The sequence below is a fragment of the Centrocercus urophasianus genome, unplaced genomic scaffold (assembly GCF_019232065.1).
Source record: "Centrocercus urophasianus isolate 14NV4802_14NV808 unplaced genomic scaffold, USGS_Curo_1.0 seq_13, whole genome shotgun sequence".
NCBI lineage: Eukaryota > Metazoa > Chordata > Aves > Galliformes > Phasianidae > Centrocercus > Centrocercus urophasianus.
The window spans coordinates 49,540,730-49,567,531 of NW_024884475.1; the positions used below are offsets into that span (position 1 = coordinate 49,540,730).

Here is a 26,802-nt window from a genome sequence, read left to right on the forward strand (position 1 = left end):
TTGAGCAACGCTGAACTTTGTACATTCTTCAAGTAACGTTAAATATGCCCACTATATACTTTAGAAGTAGAAGGACTTGTTTAATTTAAAAACTAGATCCCAAATTCTCCATAGATAGTGCAGTATTACATAATGTAATATAATTGATTTCTCTATTGCTACTAGTAGAGCTATTCTATCTTCAGAGCAGTACAATAGGATGAAGAATCACTCAGTAAAATGAATGCTGTGGATGGCTTTGGGAATTTGCTTAATAGCTGCCCCTATTTTTTTCTAGGTTTGACTTGGTAGCGAATGGTGGTGCCTCTCTGACACTGGTGTTCGAGAGATCACCATTCCTGACCCAGTATCACACTGTATGGATTCCCTGGAATGTCTTTTATGTAATGGACACCCTGGTCATGAAAAAGGAAGAGAACGACATTCCTAGCTGTGATCTGAGTGGATTTGTAAGGCCAAACCCCATCATCGTGTCATCACCTTTATCTACCTTCTTTAGAATTTCTCCTGAAGATAGTCCTATCATCCCAGAGACACAGGTAAACTGTTCTACAAACAAATAGCATCTTATCTCTGGCTAGAATTAAACAACTATAATGAAGAGAGTACAAATTCTTCTTAAAAAAAATCACTAAGAAATTGCAACATCATAATTTTTTTACTGTAATCGTGTTATATACGCACCACAGAAACAAAATGGAAGTTGTTTTTGCACTGTATCACAAAGACCCATGCATTTCACTTTATCCACTTAGTTTTAATGAAGAGCATGATTCTTCTATGTTTATATACTAACATAATTCTGTGTTTGTAAAAGGAAGGGCAGGCTTACAAAGACATGAGCATGGGTGTTAATGTATGTCCTCAGAAGTTGTAGTGCTCAAATGCTCTCAACTGAAGGAGGTGTGATTGAAACCTGTTTTTTTTTTATTTCCTCTAACATAGGCTGTGTTAGATTCCTCCATTTCAGATACCTGGTCACTAATGTAGTCTTCTTGCAATCTTAAAGCAGAGATGCATTTCAGGAAAGGAGTATTTATCTCATTGATTTCTGATAAAAGCTCTACGTTCTTTCTCTCCCTCTCTCTTCCTCTTTCTCCCACCCTCACAATGCCATAATTGCATAGGACACACTTTTTCCCATTTACTAAGAAAAGTACTTGCATCTTCAAGGGAAACATAGAAAATATATTGAAATGTTTTTATTTAAAGCTTCCGAGGAAAGAGCAAAATCGTTTTAAAAAATCATGGAAAAGAGCAAATTTAAGGTAAAGATGTGGGAAAATTACAACTAAATGCTCTTCCAACCTAGGCCACACTAGAAAATCGTTGCTTTTATCCTTTCTGCTTCTTTGGTGGCTGCACATCAGTTGAAAGTAAGGATTTGTAAAACACAGTGCACTGAAAAGCAGCTCTTACTTACCTGTTTTGTCAACAGACAATAGATTCGGTTCCTGAAGTAAAAGGCTTAGATGGTGTATAAATCAAGAAAAAGTAATAGTAGAAAAATATGAACCTGTTTTCTCAGAGTACTTGTAATGCTTAGATTAAATGTCTTTTTGTGAGCAATTGGACTAACAAACTCTGGATTCCAACTGATTCCCACCTGCTGCTGTTGTCTGCCACATCCAGTCCTTCCCCTGCTGACTGCATTGAGCCTTTGTCTCATGGGAGTATCACTTTGGATACTACATCCCTGCCCAAATCCTTTTTTTTTTTTTATCTTAAATAAACTCAAAAGGAACAGTTATTTTAGCGAATTCACTTTTTTCACATGTGATTAAGATTGGCTGCCAGGTTCAAAGGATGGGAAGTCTGACAGACAGGACCGGTAGCCCAGGCTGATTTCCTTACAAAAGAGGGCTATGTTTTCACTGGATCTTTGGTGCTAAGTGCTAATGCTAATTTCTGACGAGGAGAAGAAAGTACTGGTGATCATGGATGCAAAAAAAAAATTTGTGCTCTGTAAAAACATCAAGGAGTATTTTCTTCATTGTACTCTGCCTGTCTTGCAGGGTGATCCCCTGCTTCAGCAGGTGGGAGCTGCATGGCCATGCCTGCAACGTAGCCCTGTATGGTCAGATTCATCTCTGAAATGCATCTTGCACAACAGTCTGTCTCTCAAAAAATTCACCAATCTGATAAAAGACAAGCAGCTTCAGATTCCATCCAGAGCTGTCTGCTCAGCTGTGGAGGAACTGCTATAAATCTTTTCATTTTAAAGGGGGTGATGCTAGCTTAAAGCACAGGAGTCTGGATGAAAGCAGAGAGAAACAAAGCATTCCCCATGTTCTCGCAGTTGACATCAGTCACCCTGTTGATGCAGTGTGACAGCATTCACTGTCACGTACAGGAGAAAATGATGTGCTGCTGTAATCATCATCATCCCTCGAAGTGCTTCATCATCCCTAGGAGATAATGTTTCCAAAAGAGCGTACTTAGTGGCTTATGAATCCCAAAATGATCTGAGGGGGAATTAAAGTCTGTACTGAAGAAGCAGTGCAAAGAAAGGAAAATGGAATAAGAGGGCAAGCAAGGGAAAAGAAAGAATAAAGCAGGTGGAGGGGTGATCACAGGCCCAGCAGACCATTATTCAAGAGGGATGATAATAAATACGTGTGAATGAAATCTGAACTACTTAAGCATGAGTTTTTATCTACTCTTAATCACCAGCTAGCACGCACAGCCCAGACATAACTAGCTGGGATTAACCAGTGTTAAGCTATGTGCAGGCAGGAGGTCAGGCTAAGGTGGAGCTGCTTGTGGATATAACATAATGTTGTTGCTGTGTTTTCCTAATATAATAAGCATATTGCAGTGTGACCTGGCAGAAACCCAGACATGAGTTACAACAAACAATTCTGAAAGAGAGTTTTTGTGGCTTTCTTTCTCCTACGCTTCCATTATACACTAAGGTGTGTAATGTTCTAAGGTGCCTTCAACAGGAGCTGGGCAGCTAACCCTAACCATTCCATTGCCCCAGGTGTGGAGGTGAATGAAGACTGACAAGCTTCCCTTCAAACATTTGTGTGTCCTTGTTTTCTAGCAAATTTTCTGATTTTGTCCTTCGTATTCTGGTGTGCCTCTTGGTTTATGCTTTCACTGACACAATTTAAGGCTTCTACTTAAGGAATTGTAGTTCTACAGTTCTTTGGTCTTGAGCCTTGTGCATAGCAGTAATTGTCAGTTCCTCCCTATGTCTAAATGTGCCATCTTTACCCCTTTCAAACCAAGATGATGCTTCATTTCAGTACAGCTGTTCAACAAAACAGAGCAAAGCACCTTGCTCTGACATAAGGACTTAAGTTTGTGCTCTTTTGTGAAATTTGCTCTCAAATCACTGTTGAAATCACTCATTTTGACAAAAATAGATGGCCTGCAGCAGGCATTTCCCCCTAATTTAATGTGCATTCTTCGTTAGACATTCTTAGTAGTACGAGAGCATGTCTCCTGAATCGCGTCATGTAATGGAGCAGGAAAGCATTGCAGAGCCTGGCAGAGTGCGTCCTTGTGGCTGCAGGAGGTGAGAAGCCCTGCACCATTTTTGTGCCTCAGTCACTCACTTGAACTTTGGGGCCAGCAAGCTCTGTCTTTGAGAAAATTGAGGCGACTCTCATCTCAGTCCTGTAGCTTAAGTGTTTCACAGCTGTCCTCCCAAGAAGCTTGATCGTCAATAAATAAAATGCCAGCCGTTAGAATGTGGCGGGAGGGCTATAACTCAGCCCCCGTGGGGTATCAGCCTTTCTGGAGATAGTGTGATACTCTGCCAGGAGAACACAAAGTACAGACAGATTGGTTGTGCTGGCGATTCCTGATGTGACTTTTATACCCGGTGACTTTCCTGATTGCTTTGCAATTGATGTGTTGTCATGGCTCCCATAGGATGCTCTCTGCTGTGCCTGATGATTTAACGTTTCAGATGAACATTAAACTGTTTAATTCTCTTTGTAATGCTTGATTCTGAGAGAGAGATTGAGATGCATAACCTTACCTCTGGATTTCTAAAGTTCGCAAGAAAATAAGTTACTACAGGGAATATTTTATGGAAAGAAGGAAGTTATAAGTCAGATTTCCAGCAGATGTTTGAGGCTTCTGCTGAAACTAATAATAGGGGTTCTTTCTTTTTTTTTTTTTTTTTTTGTTTTAAACCTCACTGAGAACTGTGTGTGTCCTACTTTCTAATTTGATAGTAATCCACACACACAGTGGAATTTCTTGGAAATTGAAACTTCAAGGTGTCCTCTTTATTGCCTGTTATCTCAGGCAAGAGTATCGGAAGACCACCTAAGTGTTTTAACGCTGCTCTGCCACAGTCGAGGCTGTAAAAGAAACAGTGGTCTTAACAGGAGACCAGCGAAGTCCATGAAATTGTGCCCTATTACAAGTGTATTATTTCTTTTTCTCCTCTTGCTTACAGAGAACTCCATCTGTTAGACTGGTTTTAATGTGCGGTAGATGAGAGTCCTGCTGATGTCCTGAGGAAGAATCTGTCTCAAGTTCACTGGTGTTTTGTGTTGTTCCTTCAAAGTCTTAGAAAGGGGATATGTTCACGGTTGCTTTTCTCTAGAGTTTTTCTTTGTGCAGAAAAGATTTGCTTCTGCTCTGCCTTAGACACTGTGTGTATATTGGACTGAGGGAGAGCAGACTAGATTTACAGAAGGAAATTATGCTGTCACCTCCTTCCAGGTGATGGTATTGCTTGTCATTTCTCTCAGCAATGCCAGGCTGTTGGTGGGGAAAACTGAGACATTCAAAGACTAACAATTACTCTGAATTTAATTTGTCTAGTCTCTTCCAATGCCTCCTTTATTTCCCACTGCTCTGTTATAGCCTTACTGGAGATGAAGAGCCATATGCCTACATATATCAGATTTAAGTGTTCATTTCAGACAATGAGCCAAAATACTATTTCTGATCTGTTGCTGTTGTTGTTACTGCTGTGAAGGAGGCAGATACAATTAATAGCATATAAATCTTTACATACCAGTAGCAGTGCTAACATAGTTAGTGGTGGAGCATCTGGTGCCCTCCCAGAGAACATAAAACCACATTTTTTCACTCTGTTCAACACAGTCAGTTGTTTAAAAGCAGTGCCTACGGGCTCTCTAGCATAGAGAGCAATGGTGAAATCCTGAGCTAATGTAGTGCTACAGCTTTTGATCCCACAGAAGTCTCGAGCTTTATGTCAGGGATATGTGTGCTCTCCTGAAGGCTGCTTTCTGCTGGTACTGGTTTGTGTTTGGTCTTCAGACTTCAGGACTAGGAGACAGGAAGGTAAAACAGAACTTCCCCAGAAAGTGCACCACCAAGGCTCTGGGCTTGTGATTCCACATCCTTTGCCTCCAGTTATGTTTATAACCATGTCTAGATGCTTCTTTATCCTTATTTTCAATAAGCAAAGCCACTCGCTGGCTGTTCAGTTGAAGTACTCACTCTCATTGCTTAGGGACATGATTCCCTAATAGAGTTTTCTGTCCTGACGGAGGGATAGGACAATATTGGCTGTCCTTATCCACGTTACGCAGAAACCCCCCACATCCATTCATCACCCACTGAAGCTCCTCAGCTCAGAGGAAGAGAGGAGGTGGAGGGGGGGTAGGAACCTTTTAAAAATAAAATTGAATCATTGCACCTCTCTGAAATGAGAAAGTGGTGAGCTGATGTCTGAGTAGTGAATATTGATCAGGAAATATGGAAAAGCTTTCCCTGAGGCATCCTACTTATCTCTCTGAAATAAATGGAAGAATGCTCAGGTTTAAAGTATTTACAGTCCACAGATAATGCAAATAATAAACCACCGAAAAGCCCTTCCTGTGTTACACATGAACTACAGGAGCAACTAGACACCCTAACCCAAATCTGAAGCCCTGCACTGTTTCGAGGTTCCTCTGCCTTTATTAGGAGATGAGCAATAGCAGTCAGGTAAAAGCTGCTTTTCTGCCTCTTTTGGAAAAAGCATTTGGGAATGTTTCTTCTTCTTCAGACCTCGTTCCTTAAAATAAAGAAGGCATCTCTGAAATCCTTCAACAGAAGGTATCAGCTAAACAGCTGCAGTACGACAGAGGTTGAGCTGTACTTTTCAGAAGGAAAGAAAAGGTGGAATACCACTCATTATTGGTTTTTATTTAATACCTTTAACTGAAGGCCAGATTTAGATGATAATTCATAATGGACTGTCATGTAGCATCATGTCAGGCATCTTTTTATAATATCTGCATTGTGCAATTTAATTTCCAAATCATTCAAATAGTGCCTTTTTTTCTTACCAACACACAGGTACTTCATGAAGAAACTACAATACCAGGAACCGATTTGAAGTTATCATACTTAAGCTCCAGGGCTGCAGGATATAAATCTGTTCTGAAGATCACTATGACCCAATCTGTGATCCCATTTAACTTGATGAAGGTTCATCTTATGGTGGCGGTGGTGGGAAGACTTTTCCAGAAATGGTTCCCTGCATCTCCAAATCTGGCTTACACTTTTATTTGGGATAAAACTGACGCATACAACCAGAGAGTCTATGGATTATCCGAAGCTGTCGGTATGTGTGCTGAAAGGAGGGGGGGTTGTTTGTTTGTTTGTTTTTCATTTTTTTCTGTTACTGAAAATAGAGAGGCATACTTTCCCCATACACAATAGCACGAAATGGATTTCTTCTATACCTGTTCTCATCTACTTCCTTTAATAACTAAAATTACTTTTATAAGCCAAGATTAGGTTTTTGAAGTACTTTGGAATCCCATTCGGTATTTTCACTATGTTTCTAACAAAGCCATAGGGATTCTTGGGAGAGCAGCAGAATGTACATAGTTGCAGGGAGTTCCGTTCCCTAAAGAGGTCACCTGAGCAAGTTTCTGTATTCAATGAGGAAACATACTGTTTTTTTCAGTGTCTGTGGGCTATGAATATGAGTCTTGCTTGGATCTGACACTCTGGGAAAAGAGGACTGCCATTTTGCAGGGCTACGAACTAGATGCCTCTAACATGGGTGGCTGGACGCTGGATAAGCATCACGTATTGGATGTTCAGAATGGTAAGGAGTTAAGTTTCTTCGTGCCAATTTCAGTGTTTACCTGCTCTGCACACTAGGCATCTCGTTCTCTTCATTTAAAAAAAAGAAGAAAAAGAAGGGAAATTATGGGATGTTTTGCATCTGATAAACACTGTGAGTTTTACAGTGCATGTCATGTTTATTACTTCTGCAAATACTTATGCATTAATAATGGCATCTAACAGCAACAGTGTAATTCTGCATTGGATATGTTCACCAAAAAAAAAAAGTTGTTGAGATTGTTATTAAAAATTTAGTGATGCTAAGGAAATGCTGTTTCTCAAGCGTTTGTAGGTTTTCAGCATTGTTGGCATTCATCCACTGTATGGTAGCAGTATCTTGAACAACATTTCTACTTTAATTTCTCACAGTGTGTGAAAATAAGGTGGTGGTAGCGGGCATCCTGCCAAACTGAGGGCGCTTCACTCCCAGAGCAAAGTCCCCCATTTATACCAGAGATTTTTCCCTACTGCTCATGACATCCCCAGCCACAGCATGGCTGCTGGTGGGAGCTGTTAGCAGACAGTACTCTCTGTTCTGGAGGATGAGCAGTCGTTTCCACTGTTGTCCCATGTAAACTCTTCCATGAGGTACATCCTCTCTGGAGTGCTGTGGTCAGCCTAGAGCTCAGCAGGTGACAAATGAAACTTCCTACAGGCAGTGAGAGTCTGCATGCCCCTCACTGTCGGAGCAGAGCCTGGTTGCTAGCGAGCGAGTTCTCCTTCCTCTCAACAGGACAGGTTTCTAAGGACCGTGCCATGGCATCAAGGTCAGTTGGTCCCGTGTGCAGCTCTCTGGTGGCTGCCACACTGAGTAAACCTCAACTGAACGTTGCACATGAGGGAATTGGGAACAATTTGGCTGAAAGAGAGATGAAGAAGGCAAAGTTGCATGGCTCAAGGTGGGAGTTGGTTGCACTGTACTTTTTTTTTGGCAGGGAGGAGTCCAGAATTCTTTCAGCAAGGAAAGAATCACTTCTGTGGTACCTGTTGTCCCTCAGAAGTTTCCTGCAGTGCCTCCTATTTTTTTTGTGAGATGCACTAAGTATCACCTAAAGCATTGCTTCTGGCTCATAAGGCAAGCAAGGTAACCAAGTACAGGGAAGGGTGACATTGTAGTGTCATTGTACCTAATTTAAAAACGAGGTGAGGAAGAGTGCAAATTCCTGAAGGTAATTCACCTGAAAATGAAAGGAGCTACAACTATAAATACATACATATGGCTGATTCTGTTGACAAGTCGAATCAACGGCAGCTTTAAATTATGTTCAAAAGTATGTATGACAAGTAATGACTTTTCAAAGTGAGGTGTGTTTAATTGAATAAACGAAGAGGAGAGATGCAGTGACAAGGCAGGTGAGCTGGAGAAATTTATTCAGAAGGGAGTGCAGACACTGTTTGCATGGACATCCCTGGCTCTTGCAGTAAATAGTCTAATGTGCATCTCTTAGTCTGTGATAATAGAGGAGAAATGTGAAGGACCCATTTTTCAAGGTAATGACAGAATAAATCAGGTGCAATAGTGCACTGTGCTGACTTGTAGAATTCCTTTGATGAAAATTATAGAACTCAGCTATTTCAGGCAAAATTATGGTTCCATGATTGTCATAAATGATGTAATCATGAGAGAACGGATTTCGTATACTACTAATGCATTCTGGCTTTGACTATTCATGAAAAATACATTCTCCTCCTTTGAGTTAGATTACTTATTTAGATTACTTGTCATTAAGTTTCCATAAACCACTTTCATTCTTCCCAATTTTATTGCTCTTACGTGTATAATCTACCAAATTTTATAACATTATCAAGTAGTGAAGCCACCTAAAGCATTTAAAGAGGCAAAGTATTTTTTCTGCATATCTGTCAGTACAAAGAGTTCAGTTTTGGGGTGGGGATGGAAAGAGAAATCCATCTTCAATTTCCTCAATGCATTCTAAAAAGAAGTGCGTTCCCCAGCCCCTGACTGCCTTTGGAACTGTACAGACAATCAATACAATGTGCATTGCTGTGAAGTACGCGGGGCTTTCGTGGATCGTACCACGGACAGGCACATTGTGACTTACAAGCACCACCATGATAGACGGCCGTCAGCAGGCTGCACCGTGATGGATTCATTGACATCTTCAGTACTGAGGGTGCTAGCAACATTTTAATATGTTATAAAATTAGATGTTTGGGGTTTTTTTTTTCCAAGACTGAAGACTTACCATAACGTGCATTTTTCTCTTCAATTTCCTGTGGAAGCGTAAGGAAGAAAAGTTCTGCTGAAACATCACTTTGTCTTTACAAAATTACTGTTCCTTTCTTGCCTCAAAGCAGAATTAAGTTTAAGAAGCAGGTTGGCCTGGCGCATGATTTTTTTTATTGTTGTTTTTTGACATTTTTAATAACTGCCTGTAGCTGCAGACATGGTACTGAGGCAGACGTTGTTGCCAGGGGTACATTTTCATTGTGAGCTGAGTAAGGAGCTTTCTATAGTGTAAGATTCAACTTTTTTGAAGTACCTTTTTAGTTAATATTTACAGTTTGCAGCAGTAATCCAGTTTTGATGACATATGACATCACATTTTAGTTAGCTATAGTAGCAAATACTTTTTTTTCCTTTTTGTAATACACAGTTGGGTGAAAATTCAGTTGTTTCGTGAGAATTCCAAAATGGAAACATTTAAAATAGTTTTTTCTACTTTCAACAGATAGGATAATTTAATGCTTTCTGTGTGTTTTAGTGTATTTGTGACTTAATTACAACTATAAGTGGCTTAATTAAAAGTTCTCTTGTAGTGAGAAAAACCATGGTCCTTCAGAAGTCCTTTAAAATATATTAAACCAAGAAAAGGAAGTATTGGGAATGTCTGTGTGTCATTTCATGTATATATATCCAAAATTTTAATAAACCACTTTTGATTTTCTGTTTTTTGCATTATCTGCCAGGAATCCTCTACAAAGGAAATGGTGAAAATCAGTTTATATCTCAGCAACCCCCCATTGTCAGCAGCATTATGGGCAATGGAAGAAGACGCAGCATCTCCTGCCCAAGCTGTAATGGTCAAGCTGATGGTAATAAATTACTGGCTCCGGTTGCCTTAGCTTGTGGGATTGATGGCAGTCTTTACGTGGGGGATTTCAACTATGTTCGACGGATATTTCCATCTGGAAATGTAACTAGTGTTCTCGAACTAAGGTAAGTTTTTCTCACACCTTGGACCTCTAGAATTGTGAGTTACTGCTGCAAGTAATATGTATGTCACATATTTCTGGCACTGTGTAAGTCAGTTTCCAAATGCTTGTGGAAACTACAGGAAGTCAATTAATAAGATTTCAGTACATTTGAAATTGTATATAAAACTGAAGTTAAAAAAAAAATACCATGGTAAAATATCTGAACTCTACACATCCAAACAGTGAGAATTTAATCTTCTCAGAGTAATTATTCTGTGGATCTGAAGGGTTAACCTACATAGTTGGGGTGAGCAGACCGCTTCACTAATGACAGATTTAAATGTTGCCTTCTTTTCCTCTTTTAACATCCTTTCTGAGTATTTTTCTAATCATGTTTTTCTGTTCTTTTTTACTTGCTCCCACCAAGAAATAAAGATTTTAGACATAGGTAAGCATTTCTTAAAGAAGATTTATATTTTTCTGACTGTTCCTTTTTCTTTTTTAACAAATGAATGCTTATAATGGACTAGTCATTTCTAAGATGTATTATTAGAAAGGAGGAGTATTTTTCAAAAATAATGAGTTCATATGTTTTAGTTATGTCAGCCGTCAGGTGGTATCGTCCTCTCGGATACGAGGTCCTATTTTCTCATCATTCTCTGTCCTCAGTCAGGCTTCTCTCTGTGCTGTATGTGCCCTTCTTTCCTTCATGCTCCTATCTTCTCGCTCCCGTTCCTTGCTGGCACTTCTGCTAATTCTACCAAAGCTCATTCATTAATCAGATCCCCCAAACCTGATGAGAAAGGCATGTAACTACTAGAATTACACAAATATGAAGTGAGTTCATTTCATTGACCCTTTGATGCTGAGACTTCTCGGGCTCACATTTTAACAGACTTTTTCTTTAAAATTGAACTTTTCTTAGTAGTGAAAGCTGAAATTGTTGCATAGTAGGACAATTCCAGGAGTTCAGAAAAGTACAGCAGGATTTACAAGATTTATCATAGACAGAAGGTGAATTGGAAGGTTTGTAGTACAGCATCTCTCTGTTGCAGCATAGGTGCAATAGTGGCACAAACAGATACGCGAGGGTGGATGCTCAGAAGTGCTTTGCCACAGCAGCTGTGATGGGAAAGTGAGCAAAACCAAAGTCATGCTGAAATCTTGTTGGATATGTGAAGCCCTACATGACTTTGTGACAGAATTACTAAGTACCAGGCTCAGTAGCCCTGTAGGGCCTCTCCTTTTTTGCTGCCAACCCTTTTCCTTCCTTGTTTTTAAACAAAGAGTGCCATACCTCAGTTATCCTTCAGCCCAGGTGATATTTTTTAAATTCACTTTGCTCTGGACATGGTAATTCCTGAAGAAGGGGGTTATGTTTAAGAAATTGTTTCAAACAGATGAGGCAAAAATTTCCACGACTTAATAAGGCATTTGCACTGGTGCTTGTAACTGAGAGGTAATGCATAGTCTGGCTGATTTGAAGTTATTTGCCAGGTGTTACTTGGAATTTCTTCTCTTTAGTGGTTTTAAGTTCTCATTATTAAGTTTAATTTGTATTTGATATTCTACTTTTAAAAGAAATACATCCCTTCTTAGATCACAGGCTGTGATTGCAACTGTGATAAGACACTGTCTTGACAAACGTACAGAATACAGATTAATATACAAAATGGGAAATTGGCAAGGTGGGGGTCAGTCTCTGCTCCCAGGTAACAGTGATAAGATGAGAGGGAATGGTCACTGTCCATGGAGGTGTTCAAGAAACATGGAGATGTGGCACTGAGGGATGTGGTTAGTGAGCAGTATAGGTGGTAGGGAGACTGTTGGGCTGGAGATCGTAGATCTTAGAAGATCTTCCAACCTCAATGATTCTGCAATTCAGTGATTCTGAATGCTAGCTGGGAGCTGCTACTGCTCACCTGCGGTCACCATGCTGCACATGGGCTGCGATGCCTCTCCCACCTTACGGCGCCCATGCTGTAAGTTAGGGAGGCACTGCCGATCGGATTATCCTCCAATGTGTCAGTGACCTCACATTTTTTCCATCTGAAAGCTGAGCTGGTGTCTTTATGCACACTGCTGCCTCTGCGTGATTAATGCTATAGGCGTTCACAGAAGAGGTAATTTTTAGAAGGACTTTGAAGACAGGAAGGTCACCTGCAGGCTGTGGCAGGATCCCAGAGAGTCCTTAGGGAGACGAAAGAAAGTTCAGTAGGGCCTGAAAACAGCTTTGAGTTTAGAAGGCGCACAGTGAAAGGGAGAGTATAGATCAGGGAGAGTGTTTTTATGAAGCACTGCATGGAGAGTAATGCAGGTGATCTGAGGATTTGAAAGAACAGCAGAAGCAAGGTAAGGAGATGGGAAATAGATCATTATGCCAACTAAACAGCACTTAAAAGTATGTTTGTGTAACATAAATTTCATGTTAAGAAAGCCAACAACAGGACTGGGAAAATATGGGAAGTCTGGTTGTGTGAGCTGTGCATGCACTTGCGAGTGTGCGCTTTCAGTCATTAACACTGTTATTAATTGCAGCTAGAATTAGTTAATTTGTTGTTATTTGTATTTATTGGACCCCACGTGGGCATGTAGCTGCTTAGTGGTCAGAGCTCCTCGCAGTGACAAAGCAGTGCTCAGTGAGTCGAGACGTCACCGACTGCATTTTATTTCTTGTTTTTTTATGCTATTGGTAGAAGGCAGAGCATTAACATTATTTCAGACTACAATGAAATAGAGTAATCTCCATGCAGCTTTCCAGGTTAACCCTATAGTGCGATTTTATGCGCATGCAATGTGCACATGTGTTTTGTGGTTGGAAAGTGTGGTTTTTACTGGTCAATTACCTAGATCCTAAGAATGTGCCCTGCCCCGGGGAATTAGTGGTCGTTTCCTTCCTCAGCTTTTAACCTTCCCTTGGAAAGAAACTTGAGGTTAAGGCTGCTGTCTTGTCTCAGAAGGAAACCATAAGGCATCTACTTAGGGCAAATTGAAGGGTTTACATTGATTCAATAATAGCACCCTATTCAGTTCCCAAACTTGGGGTTAGTTGGAGTTTTTTTGGATATAGTGAGAAAATATCCTTAAAAGATCAGCTGTATATTTTTCATATGAATATACACTAATGACTGGTAGTCGATCCTGCATGATCACATGAGTTCATCTTGCATCCTGAATCACTGCATCGTTTCAGTTGGAATTACCTAAAACATGGCAATTTTTTCATACTTACAAACAGAGCAGCTTTAAAAATTCCTTTTAGATAGAAATGATTGTCAGGTGTAAATTATTGATCGATTTGATGACTCTTTATTCCAACAGCTGAAAAACACAATTCAGACAATGCCAACGGAGGTGAAGAAAAATACTTTAATTTAGATTTTAGTAGTATAAGAGAGGACTTTATTTTAAATTACAATGAAATAAAATGTAATTGCGCACTTTGTGTTCTGCAGCATTGCTTATATTTGAAATGTCTGCAAAGTTTCTGAAGACCAAAGTAATCGTACAAATGAGTGTAATTTAATTTGCAGCCTATGGAGGTATAAATAATTCGTACACTACACAGTGATCGTATAAATGATCTCTGCATAAATGAAGGTTCAGAAAACACCTTTAAGCTATTTGGTACGTTGGCAGAAACGGGTTTCTAGCAGACAGAAATTGGATGTAAGGCCACACTTAATCGCTTTCAGACATGCTGTATAACATCCAGCTCTGTAGCTGGGCTTTTTAAGAGGTGCTAATCACTGCGTATTTGATTTCATTAGTCTGCTTCACTTGACTTTTTCCTTCTGAACCAGCGTGTTAAAAGCCTTAAAACCAAAGCAAATCCTATTTATGCAACACATTTTTCTGTGTTTTTGTAATTGGATAGCTATAAAAATCTGTCCCCGCTAAAAGACAATTTGTTCACAAGTTGTTCCTGTTGATCTCTCGTTGCGTTTTCCAAGTGGCAGTACATAAAAATGTGTTACATTAGCACAGTTATGTATTTACAAAATGGGAAGCAGGGCGTTCTGAGAACAGATGTTTGGATATCACCAGGATAGGGAGATGTGTTTCTGTGGCACTTTTGCAAACATCAGAAGTGGAACTGACTGTTCTGACACTGATTCAATCCATTAGGAGAGCATCTGAGATTACCTCCTGTGTTTACATGACCTTATTTCAGTTCTTCGTGCCGTAAATTAGGTCAGGAATCCTAACTGCGGTGGGTTAAGTTTCTACATCATAATATATCAACCCAAAAGGTGCTCTCCAGGGTAGGTTTTTTCACCAGCAGGGGAGAAAAGGCAGTAATTCTCAATTATGTGGCACCAGTGGAGAGGCAAAATGTACGTTTCTGGGAAAATGGCTAGCAATATATATTTTCACTGTAATAAAGACCGAGTTGGCATAGTTAGTGGTTTTGTGCCAACGTGTATGGCTATTTGAAATACAGCTCTGCGTTAAGGAGAACAGAAAAGCTGCGCTCAGTGTTCTGGTGGAAAAGATGACATTTCCTAATGTGTTAAATCATGCGTGTCACGTCTCTGAAGGCAGTGGATTAAACAAATACTTATGAAGGATGTCTTATCTTTCGCCTGTGAACTAATCATATGAACTCTGCCTTATCTGTTTATGAATTATATAAACTGTGCACCCCAGCAGCCTTATATAAATTATAATAAAACAGATAAGTTGATAAGAGCACAAAGTGTACACTAGGGTTGGGGTCATGCCGCAAAGTTTGAAACTGACTCATGGTTTTAAGCATGCAGAAATCTGGGGAGTTTTAAGGCTCCACTGTCTGGACGCGGCCTGTTGTGGCAATGGGAGCCATCTCTAATTGGAGGGCACAGGACGGTCCTCTGAGCATCACAGACAGAATTGAAATTCTGTCCTAAAATGATGAGGAGTGTAGGCTGGACTGCCTACGACACAGGGAGGAAAGGAGAGCCAAGAAAAGCTTTGGGCATGACCTGTGCTGAGTAAGCCCAGAGATCCAGCGTGGCTTTTAACTATTTATAGTACACTGCATATGAACTGAGGCCTTTTCTTCCTGGGGTGACATCAAAGCAATTAATTACAGCACATGCAATGTGTAATTCCTTTTTACAGCAGCAACCCAGCTCACAGATACTACCTCGCTACTGACCCCGTGACAGGAGATTTGTATGTTTCCGACACAAACACACGCAGGATCTACCGGCCCAGGTCACTCGCGGGTGCCAAAGACCTGACGAAGAACGCTGAGGTGGTCGGAGGGACAGGGGAGCAGTGCCTGCCCTTTGATGAAGCACGGTGTGGTGATGGGGGCAAGGCGGTTGAGGCAACTCTCATGAGTCCTAAAGGTAAACAGGAAGGGCGCGATCATGCTTAATGCAGCAGCTGATTCAAAAATGTGGTTTTGAATAATTTCTTCCAATGGGAAAGACCGCTAGGAAGAGAGGGGCCAGAGAGCCAGGTTGATTTCATAGTCAATATTTGTCTTTTATGATTACTGAATGTTTTGAAATACTCATTTAGATTATGTGTTTGGCAAACAGTGGTGAAGTTTTAAAATCAGTGTTGCATGTGGTGCCACTTAACAGGTTTTCCAGGTTACCTTACATGCTCTCCAATGAACAGCAAGCGCAGTCAGCAGTACAGATTTCATACTGAACGTTGCTTTGTTATGCAGAGTGAGTTTATGAGTTGGTTTACTACCCGTTGCCTAAGAACATCTTTTCTGCCCTAAATTTCCACTCTTTACATCCCATTTATGCCCTTAGTTACTGATATTTTAACAGCTGGTACAATAAACTAATTTTAATTCTCTTCACTGAAGGAATAGCAATTGACAAGAATGGATTAATATACTTTGTTGATGGGACCATGATCAGAAAAGTGGATCAAAATGGAATAATATCCACGTTGCTTGGCTCCAATGACCTGACCTCAGCACGACCTCTGACCTGTGATACCAGCATGCACATCAGCCAGGTAAGTGGGAACTCATTTGGAGAGCTGAACTGGGGCTGCAGGTGCAAATGCAGCTTTCTTTGACCTTAAAATAAAACTGGGTGGAGTTTATAACAACTAGTTGAGAGCAGAATTTGTGGAGAAAGAAACCTTAGAGTAGCAGTGTGTTCTCTTAGCTATAAATGCTGCTGTATTCAATTTTTCTGCCCATAAAGTTCAGTTTAGTTTAGAACAGCAAAACCATCAGCAGGAAGCATTAAGTCTAGTAGTAAATACTGGAAGAATGGCAGATATGTTACAACTCTATTGTCACATTGATGCTTTCTGAATTACTAGCATCCTTAGCCCACTGGAGTGAATGAGACAATACATACAGTGGAGTATGGTGGGTTTTTTTGTTCTCCACAAGCTTATGTAGGTAAGAAGGGATGTCACTAGTGCTGTGTTTAAAAATGGAGTACAGTACCGTGTTTCAGACTGGAAGGCAGTAAGTTATGTTTGCTATGCGAGAATAAAAAATGAGTGCTGCCTATGAAGACTCGACTTTGATATCTGTCTCGATTTTTATTTATGCACTGCTGATACAGAAAAGTGTAACATTTATTGGAGGGGAAATTTGACCCGTGTTAGAGTTCCAACACTGCTGTTCTTTCAATAAAATAGGTATCCTGACATCTTTTCCTTTGCTCCCTTGAAAATCTTTCATTTGCTGCACATATTTTTATATAAGAATTCTCATCTGCATTGCTTACAGCAAACGAAAAATATCTTCACAGTATTATCTTAAGCTGAAGGTGAATTTGTTTCATTTCATCCGCACTGGTTAACTGTAATGAACCATTTCTCTCCTTTAAGGTTCGTCTGGAATGGCCAACAGATTTAGCCATCAACCCAATGGATAACTCCATTTACGTTCTGGACAACAACGTCGTTTTGCAGATCACTGAAAACCGGCAGGTGCGCATTGCTGCGGGGAGGCCCATGCACTGCCAGGTTCCCGGAGTGGAGTACACGGTGGGCAAGCATGCGGTGCAGACCACACTGGAGTCAGCAACTGCCATTGCTGTGTCTTACAGTGGGGTACTGTACATTACGGAAACGGACGAGAAAAAGATTAACAGGATAAGGCAGGTTACAACCGATGGAGAGATCTCATTAGTTGCTGGGATACCTTCAGAGTGTGACTGCAAAAACGATGTCAACTGTGACTGTTACCAGAGCGGAGATGGCTATGCTAAGGATGCCAAACTTAATGCCCCCTCCTCCTTAGCTGTGTCTCCAGACGGCACGCTGTACATTGCTGATCTGGGAAACATTAGGATACGGGCTGTGTCAAAGAACAGACCCTTACTGAATTCAATGAACTTTTATGAAGTTGCTTCTCCAACCGATCAAGAGCTTTATATCTTCGATGTCAATGGTACTCACCAGTACACTGTGAGTTTAGTCACCGGAGACTATCTGTACAATTTTAGCTACAGTAATGACAATGACATTACCTCAGTCACGGACAGCAATGGGAACACTCTGCGTATCAGGCGGGATCCCAACCGGATGCCAGTGAGAGTGGTCTCCCCCGATAACCAAGTCATCTGGCTGACGATAGGCACGAATGGGTGTTTGAAAAGCATGACTGCACAAGGACAGGAGCTTGTTTTATTTACCTACCATGGCAACAGTGGACTTCTGGCAACTAAAAGCGATGAAACAGGATGGACCACTTTTTTTGAGTAAGTACATAAAATAAAGCCCCATGCTTTATAGTTCTATTGAGCTCTACAGTACCACTGCAGTACTGCTGGGGACTGGTGAGGTAACTGTAACGATAATGCTTGGTAACAAAATGCAACAGGGAGACGCTTTCAGTTTCCCAGCCTGTCTATATCTGTCTTACTCTAAGGATTGGGTCTGCATAATTTTAAATTCATTATCTCCAATTTCAGTTTTATACATTAGAATAATTGTGAGACAACATCTCACTCTTGTCAACAAAGCTGTAATTCAGACAACCATGATTCTGTAGATTTGCATCAAGAACTAAATTTCCATCCCTTTAGCTCATTAGATTGACACTGTTCTGCAGCAAATACTGACAAGAAATCTGCTTCACTGCCGAATATTTTTTTCTTCAATTCTCTTAAAGCAACAGCATGCCTTGTGGTCTTTTACCCAGAAAAAAACTGAGCGTGGGCTTTTATTTTTGAAGTTGTGAAAGGTTGTGTTTCATGGAGCAGCAAATATCTGAGAAATGTGAGCCTTGGGGGGAAGTGTCATTCTTGTAGGAAAAAAGGAGGACAAAGAGACCACCAGCAGTGTATGGTATGCTAACAGTGAGAGATACTAGACTTGTAATTTTTCCAGCCTTGAAAAAATTCTTACGTTAACTGTTTTGCCCCATGTGACAGTCATTAAGGCACCAACGCCTGTTTGCAACAGCCAGATTAGCAAAAAGTTTTACAGAATCCTCAGATGTATCAAAAGAGGAAGGTTGTGACAATGGATAAAGTGGTAGAACCTGACAACTAGATATTGGCATTATAGGCAGCTTCATCCTCAAATGAATTGGACTACCAACTAATACACCCAACAAAACAAAAATACAGCTTAAAATGCAATTTATTTCAGAAAAGACAGGTATAAAATTAACAGACCTTTTTCAGTCATCTGTCAATTGGAAAATACATGTATACTTAAATCACCTGAAAGACAGATGCTAAGGTTGGATAAAAATGTGCCTATGAAGACGCAGAGTTAGTATGATAAGTAAAAGTGTTCGAGGGCCCTCCATTGAAGTACTTGGGATTACAAAGGGCATCATGAAAATCCTTTTTTTTTCTTTTTTTCTCCCTTCTTTTCTTCTATCTTTTAGATGAAATGCAGTAGCAACTGCTGCCAAGGTCAGGGCCAAAAAAAAAAGCTTTCAATTCAACACGCATGATAAAGAAAATAAAGTGCTGGTGTCAGGCAGTGGCAGCAAAGCCAAACATCTGTGTTCTGAGATAACTTCACATTTCTGTCAGTGTACATTTGGCTGAGGCAGTGTGTGGGAAGGCTCTGAGCACTTGTATCTACTCTCCAACCTTTACATGTGCCCATCAGAGACACGAGAGCAGCAGGTGTTGCTTCACTGCATATTGTGTCCTGAAGCGGAGACACGGCTAGAAATGCTGATGCCTACCAGAGACAGCAGGTGGAATGGCATCGCTGCCAGTTTTAAGGTATTCTTACAGTAATCTGTAAACTGGCAGGGCTTGGGGAGTGGGCACGTTACCAAAGCATTAGTTCACGCCTGTAATATTTAATGGTGCATTTGTGCATGACTGCACATTTTTTTAGGTCCTGGCAGGAGGACACAGAAGCACAGTGAGGATACGCAGGAATGAAAGGCCATTCAGTGGGGAGGGCACATGTTCGGTTCTGCAAGTTACCTGTACCCTACACGCTCAGAGACCAAAGCACAGCTTTGGATGAGCTGTGAATACTCCTCCATTTCCACAGAGTGCACCAAGTGTTTCACTGTGATACACAGAAACCACCTGTTTCCAATATGCGAGTTTGGAAAGGCAGGAGGTTTGGGGACAGTGAAGTCTCTTACTGAAATTAAGGCATCTGTTGGGTACAGCAGGCACTTCAGATCATGCTGGTGTGCATACTGGATAATTGAGGAGCCAGAGTTCTAATCGGGGCAATAATTTCTCACCATGAGTGTGTGCTTTTTGTGTGCCTACAGTAGTGTACTGCTGATGGCCCCTGAATGTACCTTAATGGCATCAGCAAGATTGCAAAAGGAGTAGATTTTATGTTCACTAGTAAATGTTTTATAGGTCTGTATTTTTCATCACAAGAAGAACTTAGGGTTCTGCATGTCAAGAAATACATAGTTACTTATGGAGTCTCTAAGCAGCCATCTTTCACATCTGATATGCTTTCATTTAGACTTCCTAGTCGGCATTAGGTCTGTCCAGCTGGCTTATGCAGAGCCCAAAGGGCAGACTGTTCCCCTCAGAAAGTATCGGTATCATTTCCAAACTGCTGCTTATGTACTTCCTAAATATCTCAGACCACAGTCTCACTGGAAGACCCAAGCCAAAATAATTACAGCGAGAGCTAAGCAGTTCCTCTCACCCCAAATCTGAGGCTGTATGAGGCTTTTGCAGAAGTAAAGATATTAATCTCTTCCCCATATCTGTGGCAAATTAAAATTCTGTTTAATCGCAACGAGGAAGATTCAGATTAGACACTTGGAGAAACTTGGTGGTGAAGGCAGAGGAGCCCTGGGGTGGACAGAAGTGACCCCTTACCCTGTGCAGGCTGCCCTTAAGAGCAGATTAGACATCAACACTAACTTAGGAAGAACAGATCCTGCCTTGGGGCAGGGGCTGTATCATCTGACCTCTCAAGGTCCCTTGCAGTCATGTTTTCTGTGATGCTCCATACAAGTTAATACCAAAAATAAAAAATTGTGCTGATTATGTAAAGCCACAGGGAATAAGTGGGAAAAAAAAAGTTATTTTTCTTGCCAGAGCAGCACTCTTGAAAACATCCATCAGGCATCGCAGCTGCTTTTTTGCTTTTTGGGTTGTTTTGTTTTGGTTTTTTTCTGACATAAAATCCCCATACACTAAATTTATGTCTGTGTACTTCCCTTTTGAAGAAAAAGCAGATAGAAGCATGCCCATTCTGACATCTCTTATTCTAGGATCAACAAACGTTGTTTTGACTTTGCTTTTCAGTGCTGATGATTTGTAATAGTAAGTCTGACATCGGCAGCCCTTCCAGAGGCTTCTGCAACCACTGCCAAAATGGAAACTAGGCTTATTGCATCAGGGCTTGCATTGGGGTGACACAGTGCACTTGTGTGCATGCGTCTCAGTCCCAGCTTTTGCATATTCATGTTGGTAGGTAGCGTGGGCTAAAATGTATGCAGCTGAACACTTCTCTGCTGAATTAAGTGAACTCCTGGTAAAACAGTAAGGTTTCCCTAGGATGCCTGGCTAGGAATAAGAAATTAGGAGAAGAAATCTTTCTGACTTTCTTATTCTATTTTAGTAACAGCAAAATATTTCAGTTTCATTGCTGGAGACATTTTCTTTTAATATAGTAATTTATGTTTTTTATATACTTTATTCACTCTATGTTGTTACTCAGCTTCTCAAAATATTTTGAGGAGGCAACAAAGTTTATATTCCGTGGTGAATTTAGACTTTCTTCCAACTCTGAGGCAAAACTTCTGAACTGTCAGAACATGGAATGGAGATGGCATTTTTCAGCTCTCACTGTGTTTTACCATTTGGTGGTCCTGCACCTGTTTGAATGGCAGAAGTTACAGCGGTGTAAAAATACTGCATTTCTTGTGATAAAAAAATCTGGTTTTTAAGCCAATCCAGTAATAGTTTTGCCATCTCCTCTCTTGTGCAAATGTGTTGTACAATTGCAGCATGGATTCAACCGAGTTCTTAGTGATATAGGAGTAGATTTAAGACAACTCTTTTATTGTTTTTTAGAACAACTTCTTAGTGAAAAGAAAGAATCTTGGAAGAAAAACACTCCATTCCAAAAATTGGCAATCACTTCCCTGGCACATATTAAAACATCTTTTCATGATTTTCTGTTAGGGCTTCTTTCTCTCCCCACAGACGAAGTCACAGTAGTATCAGATCCAAAAGATTTTTTTTTTTCACTTGATCTGGACACTAAATAATCTAGGTTTTATTTTGCTTAGTCTCCACTTTGCCTAAGGGAAGGACTGACACAATGGCAATCTTTCTATTTTATATGCTCTTTTAAATGAAAATTGCAAACACTTGTAATCAGAAGTGAATAACCGAAGGGCCCTGCAGTGCCCCTAGAGGGAGGCAAACCCACAGCCTGCACTCCTGGTCTCCTCAAATGCCCCGCCATGCCAGCTCTGGCCAGCCAGGCTTTCAGTTCAGCTGAAAATGCTTTAAAACCCCACTACTAACAGAGTGGCTGGTGATGCTTAAGAGGGCAAAGTATTCCAGAACAGGGATGTTAGATGGAAGTCTGCATTGTCAAGGCTGTGGTGTTTGTCCACGCTGTGTGCCTGGCCCTCAGGTGTCTCCCCACTAAGGATGGTTTGGGACAGATCAAGATGACTGGAGCCACAGGGCATCTGCAGGCTGCGTTGTGCTGAGGTGAGCCGACTGATCAGTCCCAGAGACAATAGATGATGCAGTTCCAGGCATTTGCATTCTTTTCTGACTTGTGCCTGGTGCCTCCATTTCCCTGGAAGGTGCAGACTGTATGGGATCGCCTTCGGCTTTCTCTCACCCCTGTAGTTGATCTGAGATAACTTTGTTCCCTATACGGTGCGTTATTTCCAGTAGCTGCTGATCATTATCTCCTTCCTGTGTTCTCCCCCATTCACATCACTCTCCTTTTGGGAGCAATGTCAGCAGGCAATAAATATCTGATCCGCACTAAGACGCCTCCTTCTCTTCCCTGCAATTTCACTCCCTTTCATCCATGTCTCTTTTTGCCTCCCCAGCCCTTCCTGTCCTACTAGGTTTCCAGATGTCCCTAGTTGGTATCTTGCTCCTTCCCGTGTCTCCTGTTATTTCTCTTAAGGCGTTTGGCTTCCCTGCCTCCCCCTTTCCCAGAGGTGCTTTTCTTCTCAATCCCCTCCTGTAACTCTTGACAGTCCATCCAATCCTTCCCCGGGCGCTTCATGCCCTGAGCTCATTTGTCTTCTCATTCTTCTCCACCCTCTCTCGCTCAATTCTTGTCTCCCAGGGAATGCAACAGAAATCAAAGAGAGTGACATTAGCAAGCAGAGCTCTTACAAGTTTACTTTGCTCCCACAGTTAAATTAATGAGCTTTCCAGCCATTTTGGAAAGGTGATGAAATTGTGCAGAATGTGAAATTATCCTTACAATAATTTAACAGAGAAAATTGCAGGTGAAATCTATTTCCAGTGTGTGCTGCAGAGCATCATGCTTTACATATTACGCTTTTATTAACAATGCATTCAGTGCTGTGGTTTCCTTAAAACTTTGTGATTCAGACTAAGACACTGCCTCTGGCGTGGACTTGTTTAGTTTCTCCACGTACCAGACACATGATCTGTAACTGTCTGCATCAGGCAACAGGGAGCTGATGATATTTTGCAGTTTTTCTCTTGCTTCATCTTAATGGATTTCTTGTGGAGTCTGATTTGGAAATACTGAGATTTGGCCTGTAAAAAATCTAAAGAACTTCTACTGGGAGATTTAATTTAGAGAAAAGCAAATATTTAATCTTGATCAGATACAAATTATCTTCCAGTTAGTGTCAGATCAGTTGCTGCTTTATTACGTATTGGGATGTCTGCAATTCACGTTGCAATTTTAGCATTTGTGTATGATTTCCTTTCAATTTGTGGGTGTTCATTTGTTTCTATTTGTGTTCATTTTTCTATCACATTTGTGTTTCAGTACTTTGAGTATCTAAAAAATGACTAATGTCTATTTCTTGCAATTTTTGGGCTTTCATTCAAATCTGGTTTTGTTTTCTTACAAATACCAGGACTCTGTACAAAAATTGCAATCTTTTCCTTTTTTTTCATCTACTCTAAACAGTATTCTCTGAATGTCTTTGGTTTCATAGCACTCTAGATATTATTCTCTCTTTTACCATCAACAGCCTTCTGTACCTTTTGCTTTTACTGTTGCAGCTTCTTGCTTCATCTGTCTACAGTGTAGTAGCTGTGAAGTAAGTAACCATATTCTTAAATTAGATGAGTTTGTTCACATGATTTTCAAATTCCTGCACTGACTTTTGTAGCATTCTCATGAGCCCCTGCGTGCAAACCATGTCTTAGGTAAGACACCAAGTAAGCGTGGTGTCTCTCATCATTCAATATTTTATTTACTCAAGCAACTTAATGCTCATTCTCTTCATTCTTAATACTTTCTTAAGTTTTTTGGGGGGATATTTTTTATATCCAGTCCTTGTGCACATGTTTCTTTATCCACACTGCCTATCCAAATCCAGTGTACATTATGCATATTTCCCTCTTAAAGTACATTTCAGGGACTGTCTGGTTCTCTGTTAATCAAAACTTGGTGTTTCTCTCCCTCTCAACATGGCACAAATTGAAACTCCTGTAGGCAAAACCTCTCTCCCTCTTACACAGACCCATGGACACAAGGCTGGCCAAGAAGCCATTAGCATTTCCCTCTATCCAAACCAGCTAAATATTCCCTCTGTCCAAGAGAATTTATCAAGAAAAATATGTAGCTGATGCATTCAATTTATGAGTGGTCACAGCAAGTTGAAGAACACTGCATGTTGTAAACCTTCCCATCGATGACACAGACACATAACTGTGTTCATGCAGCATGCCATTTCTGAGGAGATCTTAGTGACAGTTGTGCTTGCTGTCCGTACTCACCATACTCCTTCTTTAGATAAAACTGTTAAGAAGCTTTTCTGATTTCTTACACATCCTTTTGATGAGAATAGATGTCATGGTCTCACAGTTTCCTTATCTGTAACATAACTCAGTTCCACAGTAAATTTTGTAATTCCAATGCACTATACTGTCATATAGTACAGTAGGGCCATGCTGTCAGTGTTGCACGCCACATTGCTGCTTCACACTCATCCTACTAAATAGACTTTGAAAATCATCTATACCATCATATATCAACGTAAAATTTTTCATTGCACTTGTCCCCTAATTGTTCTGATATCAGTAGTAGAACTGCTCTACCCTTTTGTTGAATATTTGCTATTCCTTGTCCTTAAAACTAGGCTAAGTAATAAAAGCAGAACTGAGAAAGTACTGAATAGGTAATATTATCAAAATAGCAACCCTGAGGAGACATATCAACATCATTACATCTTACATGTATGAGGAAGAGTGGAGAAGCTTTGATTTCTGCCAAGAAAATCAGCATATGATGTCTCTGTGGTTTTGGAAAGCACTTAGAAGAATAGTACAGCAAAAAAAACCCACACAGTATTGTTCTTATTAATGACATAAATGCCCTGAATTGTCAATCCAATCAACTCTGATTACACTTCTGAAAGTATCCATTTTGCTTCTGGCTTTATCAAGAATATAATACCATTTGTTCAGTTATCCTCATGCTAATATTCTTATCCCATGTTCGCTTTCTATGTCAAATAAAAGTCAGTGAGGCTACAGCCAAGCTTCCCATCTCTCCCCTACGCTCACTTCACTGGAAGCCAGTGCACTGAGTGGTGAAAGGCAGTTGCAGACCTCATGTCAACAGCACTTTTCAGTCACGCTGTATTCAAGTCCTCTTGTTCAAGCCTCATCTTTCATCATTTCTTTCCCCAGGCACTGTTTTTTTAATGCAAAGCACCATTCCCCTGAAATACCTGTCTCTGAGGGAAGTCATTTTGGATTAGGTGGTTAAGATGGTCAGTTTTACTGAAGATTTGGTCAGTCATTATGCCATTATGTTGTTTTGGTCTTTGTCCGTTTTTTCCAATTCCTCTGTGCTTTGCATCCATCTGCCTTTCACATATCTCCTTTGTGGGTCTCCTGCAGGAAAACAGAGAGCAATTTTTTAGGCTTTTGTAACCTATTTTTCAAAGGAGGCTGTATTTCCAAAGCCATAAGGCTTATACCTGTCAGTAATCAGTGCTGAATTTATTAGTGCGAATTTAACATTTATTAACTTGAATTAACTCTAACTTACTAATCTAATGAAGTTGCTGCAGTTAACATGGAAATTGATAATTTGGGTAGAAGGGCATGTCCTCAGTGAGGCCACACTGATGAGCTTCTTTGGGAGTCCTACCCAATTTTCTCCAAGGATGGGGCAGTTCTGAAGTCTGCACTGGGTGGGTCTGACTCAACACCCAAGGAACAAGAGTGCTATTCAAAATTAAGCACAGAACCTGCATCTAGCAATATTTTTTACTATCTGGGCAATCTGCTGTCCTAAAAAAAAATACATACCTGTATAATTCTGATTTCCTTTTGCTAAATATTCAAACAATGTAACTTATTAAGTTCATTATGTCCAAGTTGGTTATTGCGGCTCTGTAAAAATACTGATAATTTTTACCGTAAAAGAGGAGGAAAAAGGCAGCAGTGTAACTTATTTGTAAACAAAATGTCTGACTGAGGAGACTTGCTTCTTTTTGCATGGAAGGCCTCAGCTCTGATACTGTAAGCAGACCTTAGAGCAAGGGCCAATCTGTCATACAAAGTGCATACACACCAACTTTTCTTCTGTTTGACAGGCTATATTCCTGTATTTATATCAGCAGGGCGCATTGTTTATCTGCGCGGTGATGGATGGCGTAGGGAAGAGGGGAGGAAGCAGCCTCAGGGAGCCCTGAGATCAAAGCTGCCATGCACAGGGAGCTGCTGAAGGGTGGGTGCTCACCCCGCACACTCGGCAAAAACATGAGCCCAGACCCTGTGGGCTGATGGGGGGTGAGTTCCCATTAGAGGGAAGTGGAAAGGCAAGGGATGAGGGTTGAGGTCTTATAGATAAAAGCCTGGCTGTGGGTCTGTGGCTGCCTGCCTGCTGTAATGTAGTCTCATCCTCATACAAACAATCCTGATACTATTGACCTTGAATCAGCTGCACTCCGTTAAAAAATGTCACAAGTGTTCAAAAGGGGTGAGGAGCAACCACAACTTCAGGAAGCTGCTC

The 26,802-nt window shown here is 40.7% G+C and overlaps 1 protein-coding gene across 4 annotated transcripts in view; it reads left to right on the top strand.

The window, feature by feature from the left end:
• TENM3 (teneurin transmembrane protein 3) overlaps nucleotides 1–26,802 on the top strand; it is a 383,293-nt gene that overhangs the window by 331,519 nt on the left and 24,972 nt on the right. For all 4 annotated transcript variants that reach the window (XM_042811517.1, XM_042811518.1, XM_042811520.1 and 1 more), the window contains 7 exons: nucleotides 278–539; nucleotides 6,277–6,544; nucleotides 6,893–7,036; nucleotides 9,988–10,237; nucleotides 15,319–15,551; nucleotides 16,028–16,182; nucleotides 17,017–17,891. In XM_042811517.1, coding sequence (XP_042667451.1) covers nucleotides 278–539; nucleotides 6,277–6,544; nucleotides 6,893–7,036; nucleotides 9,988–10,237; nucleotides 15,319–15,551; nucleotides 16,028–16,182; nucleotides 17,017–17,891 — 2,187 coding nt within the window. The remainder of the gene's footprint in view (nucleotides 1–277; nucleotides 540–6,276; nucleotides 6,545–6,892; nucleotides 7,037–9,987; nucleotides 10,238–15,318; nucleotides 15,552–16,027; nucleotides 16,183–17,016; nucleotides 17,892–26,802) is intronic.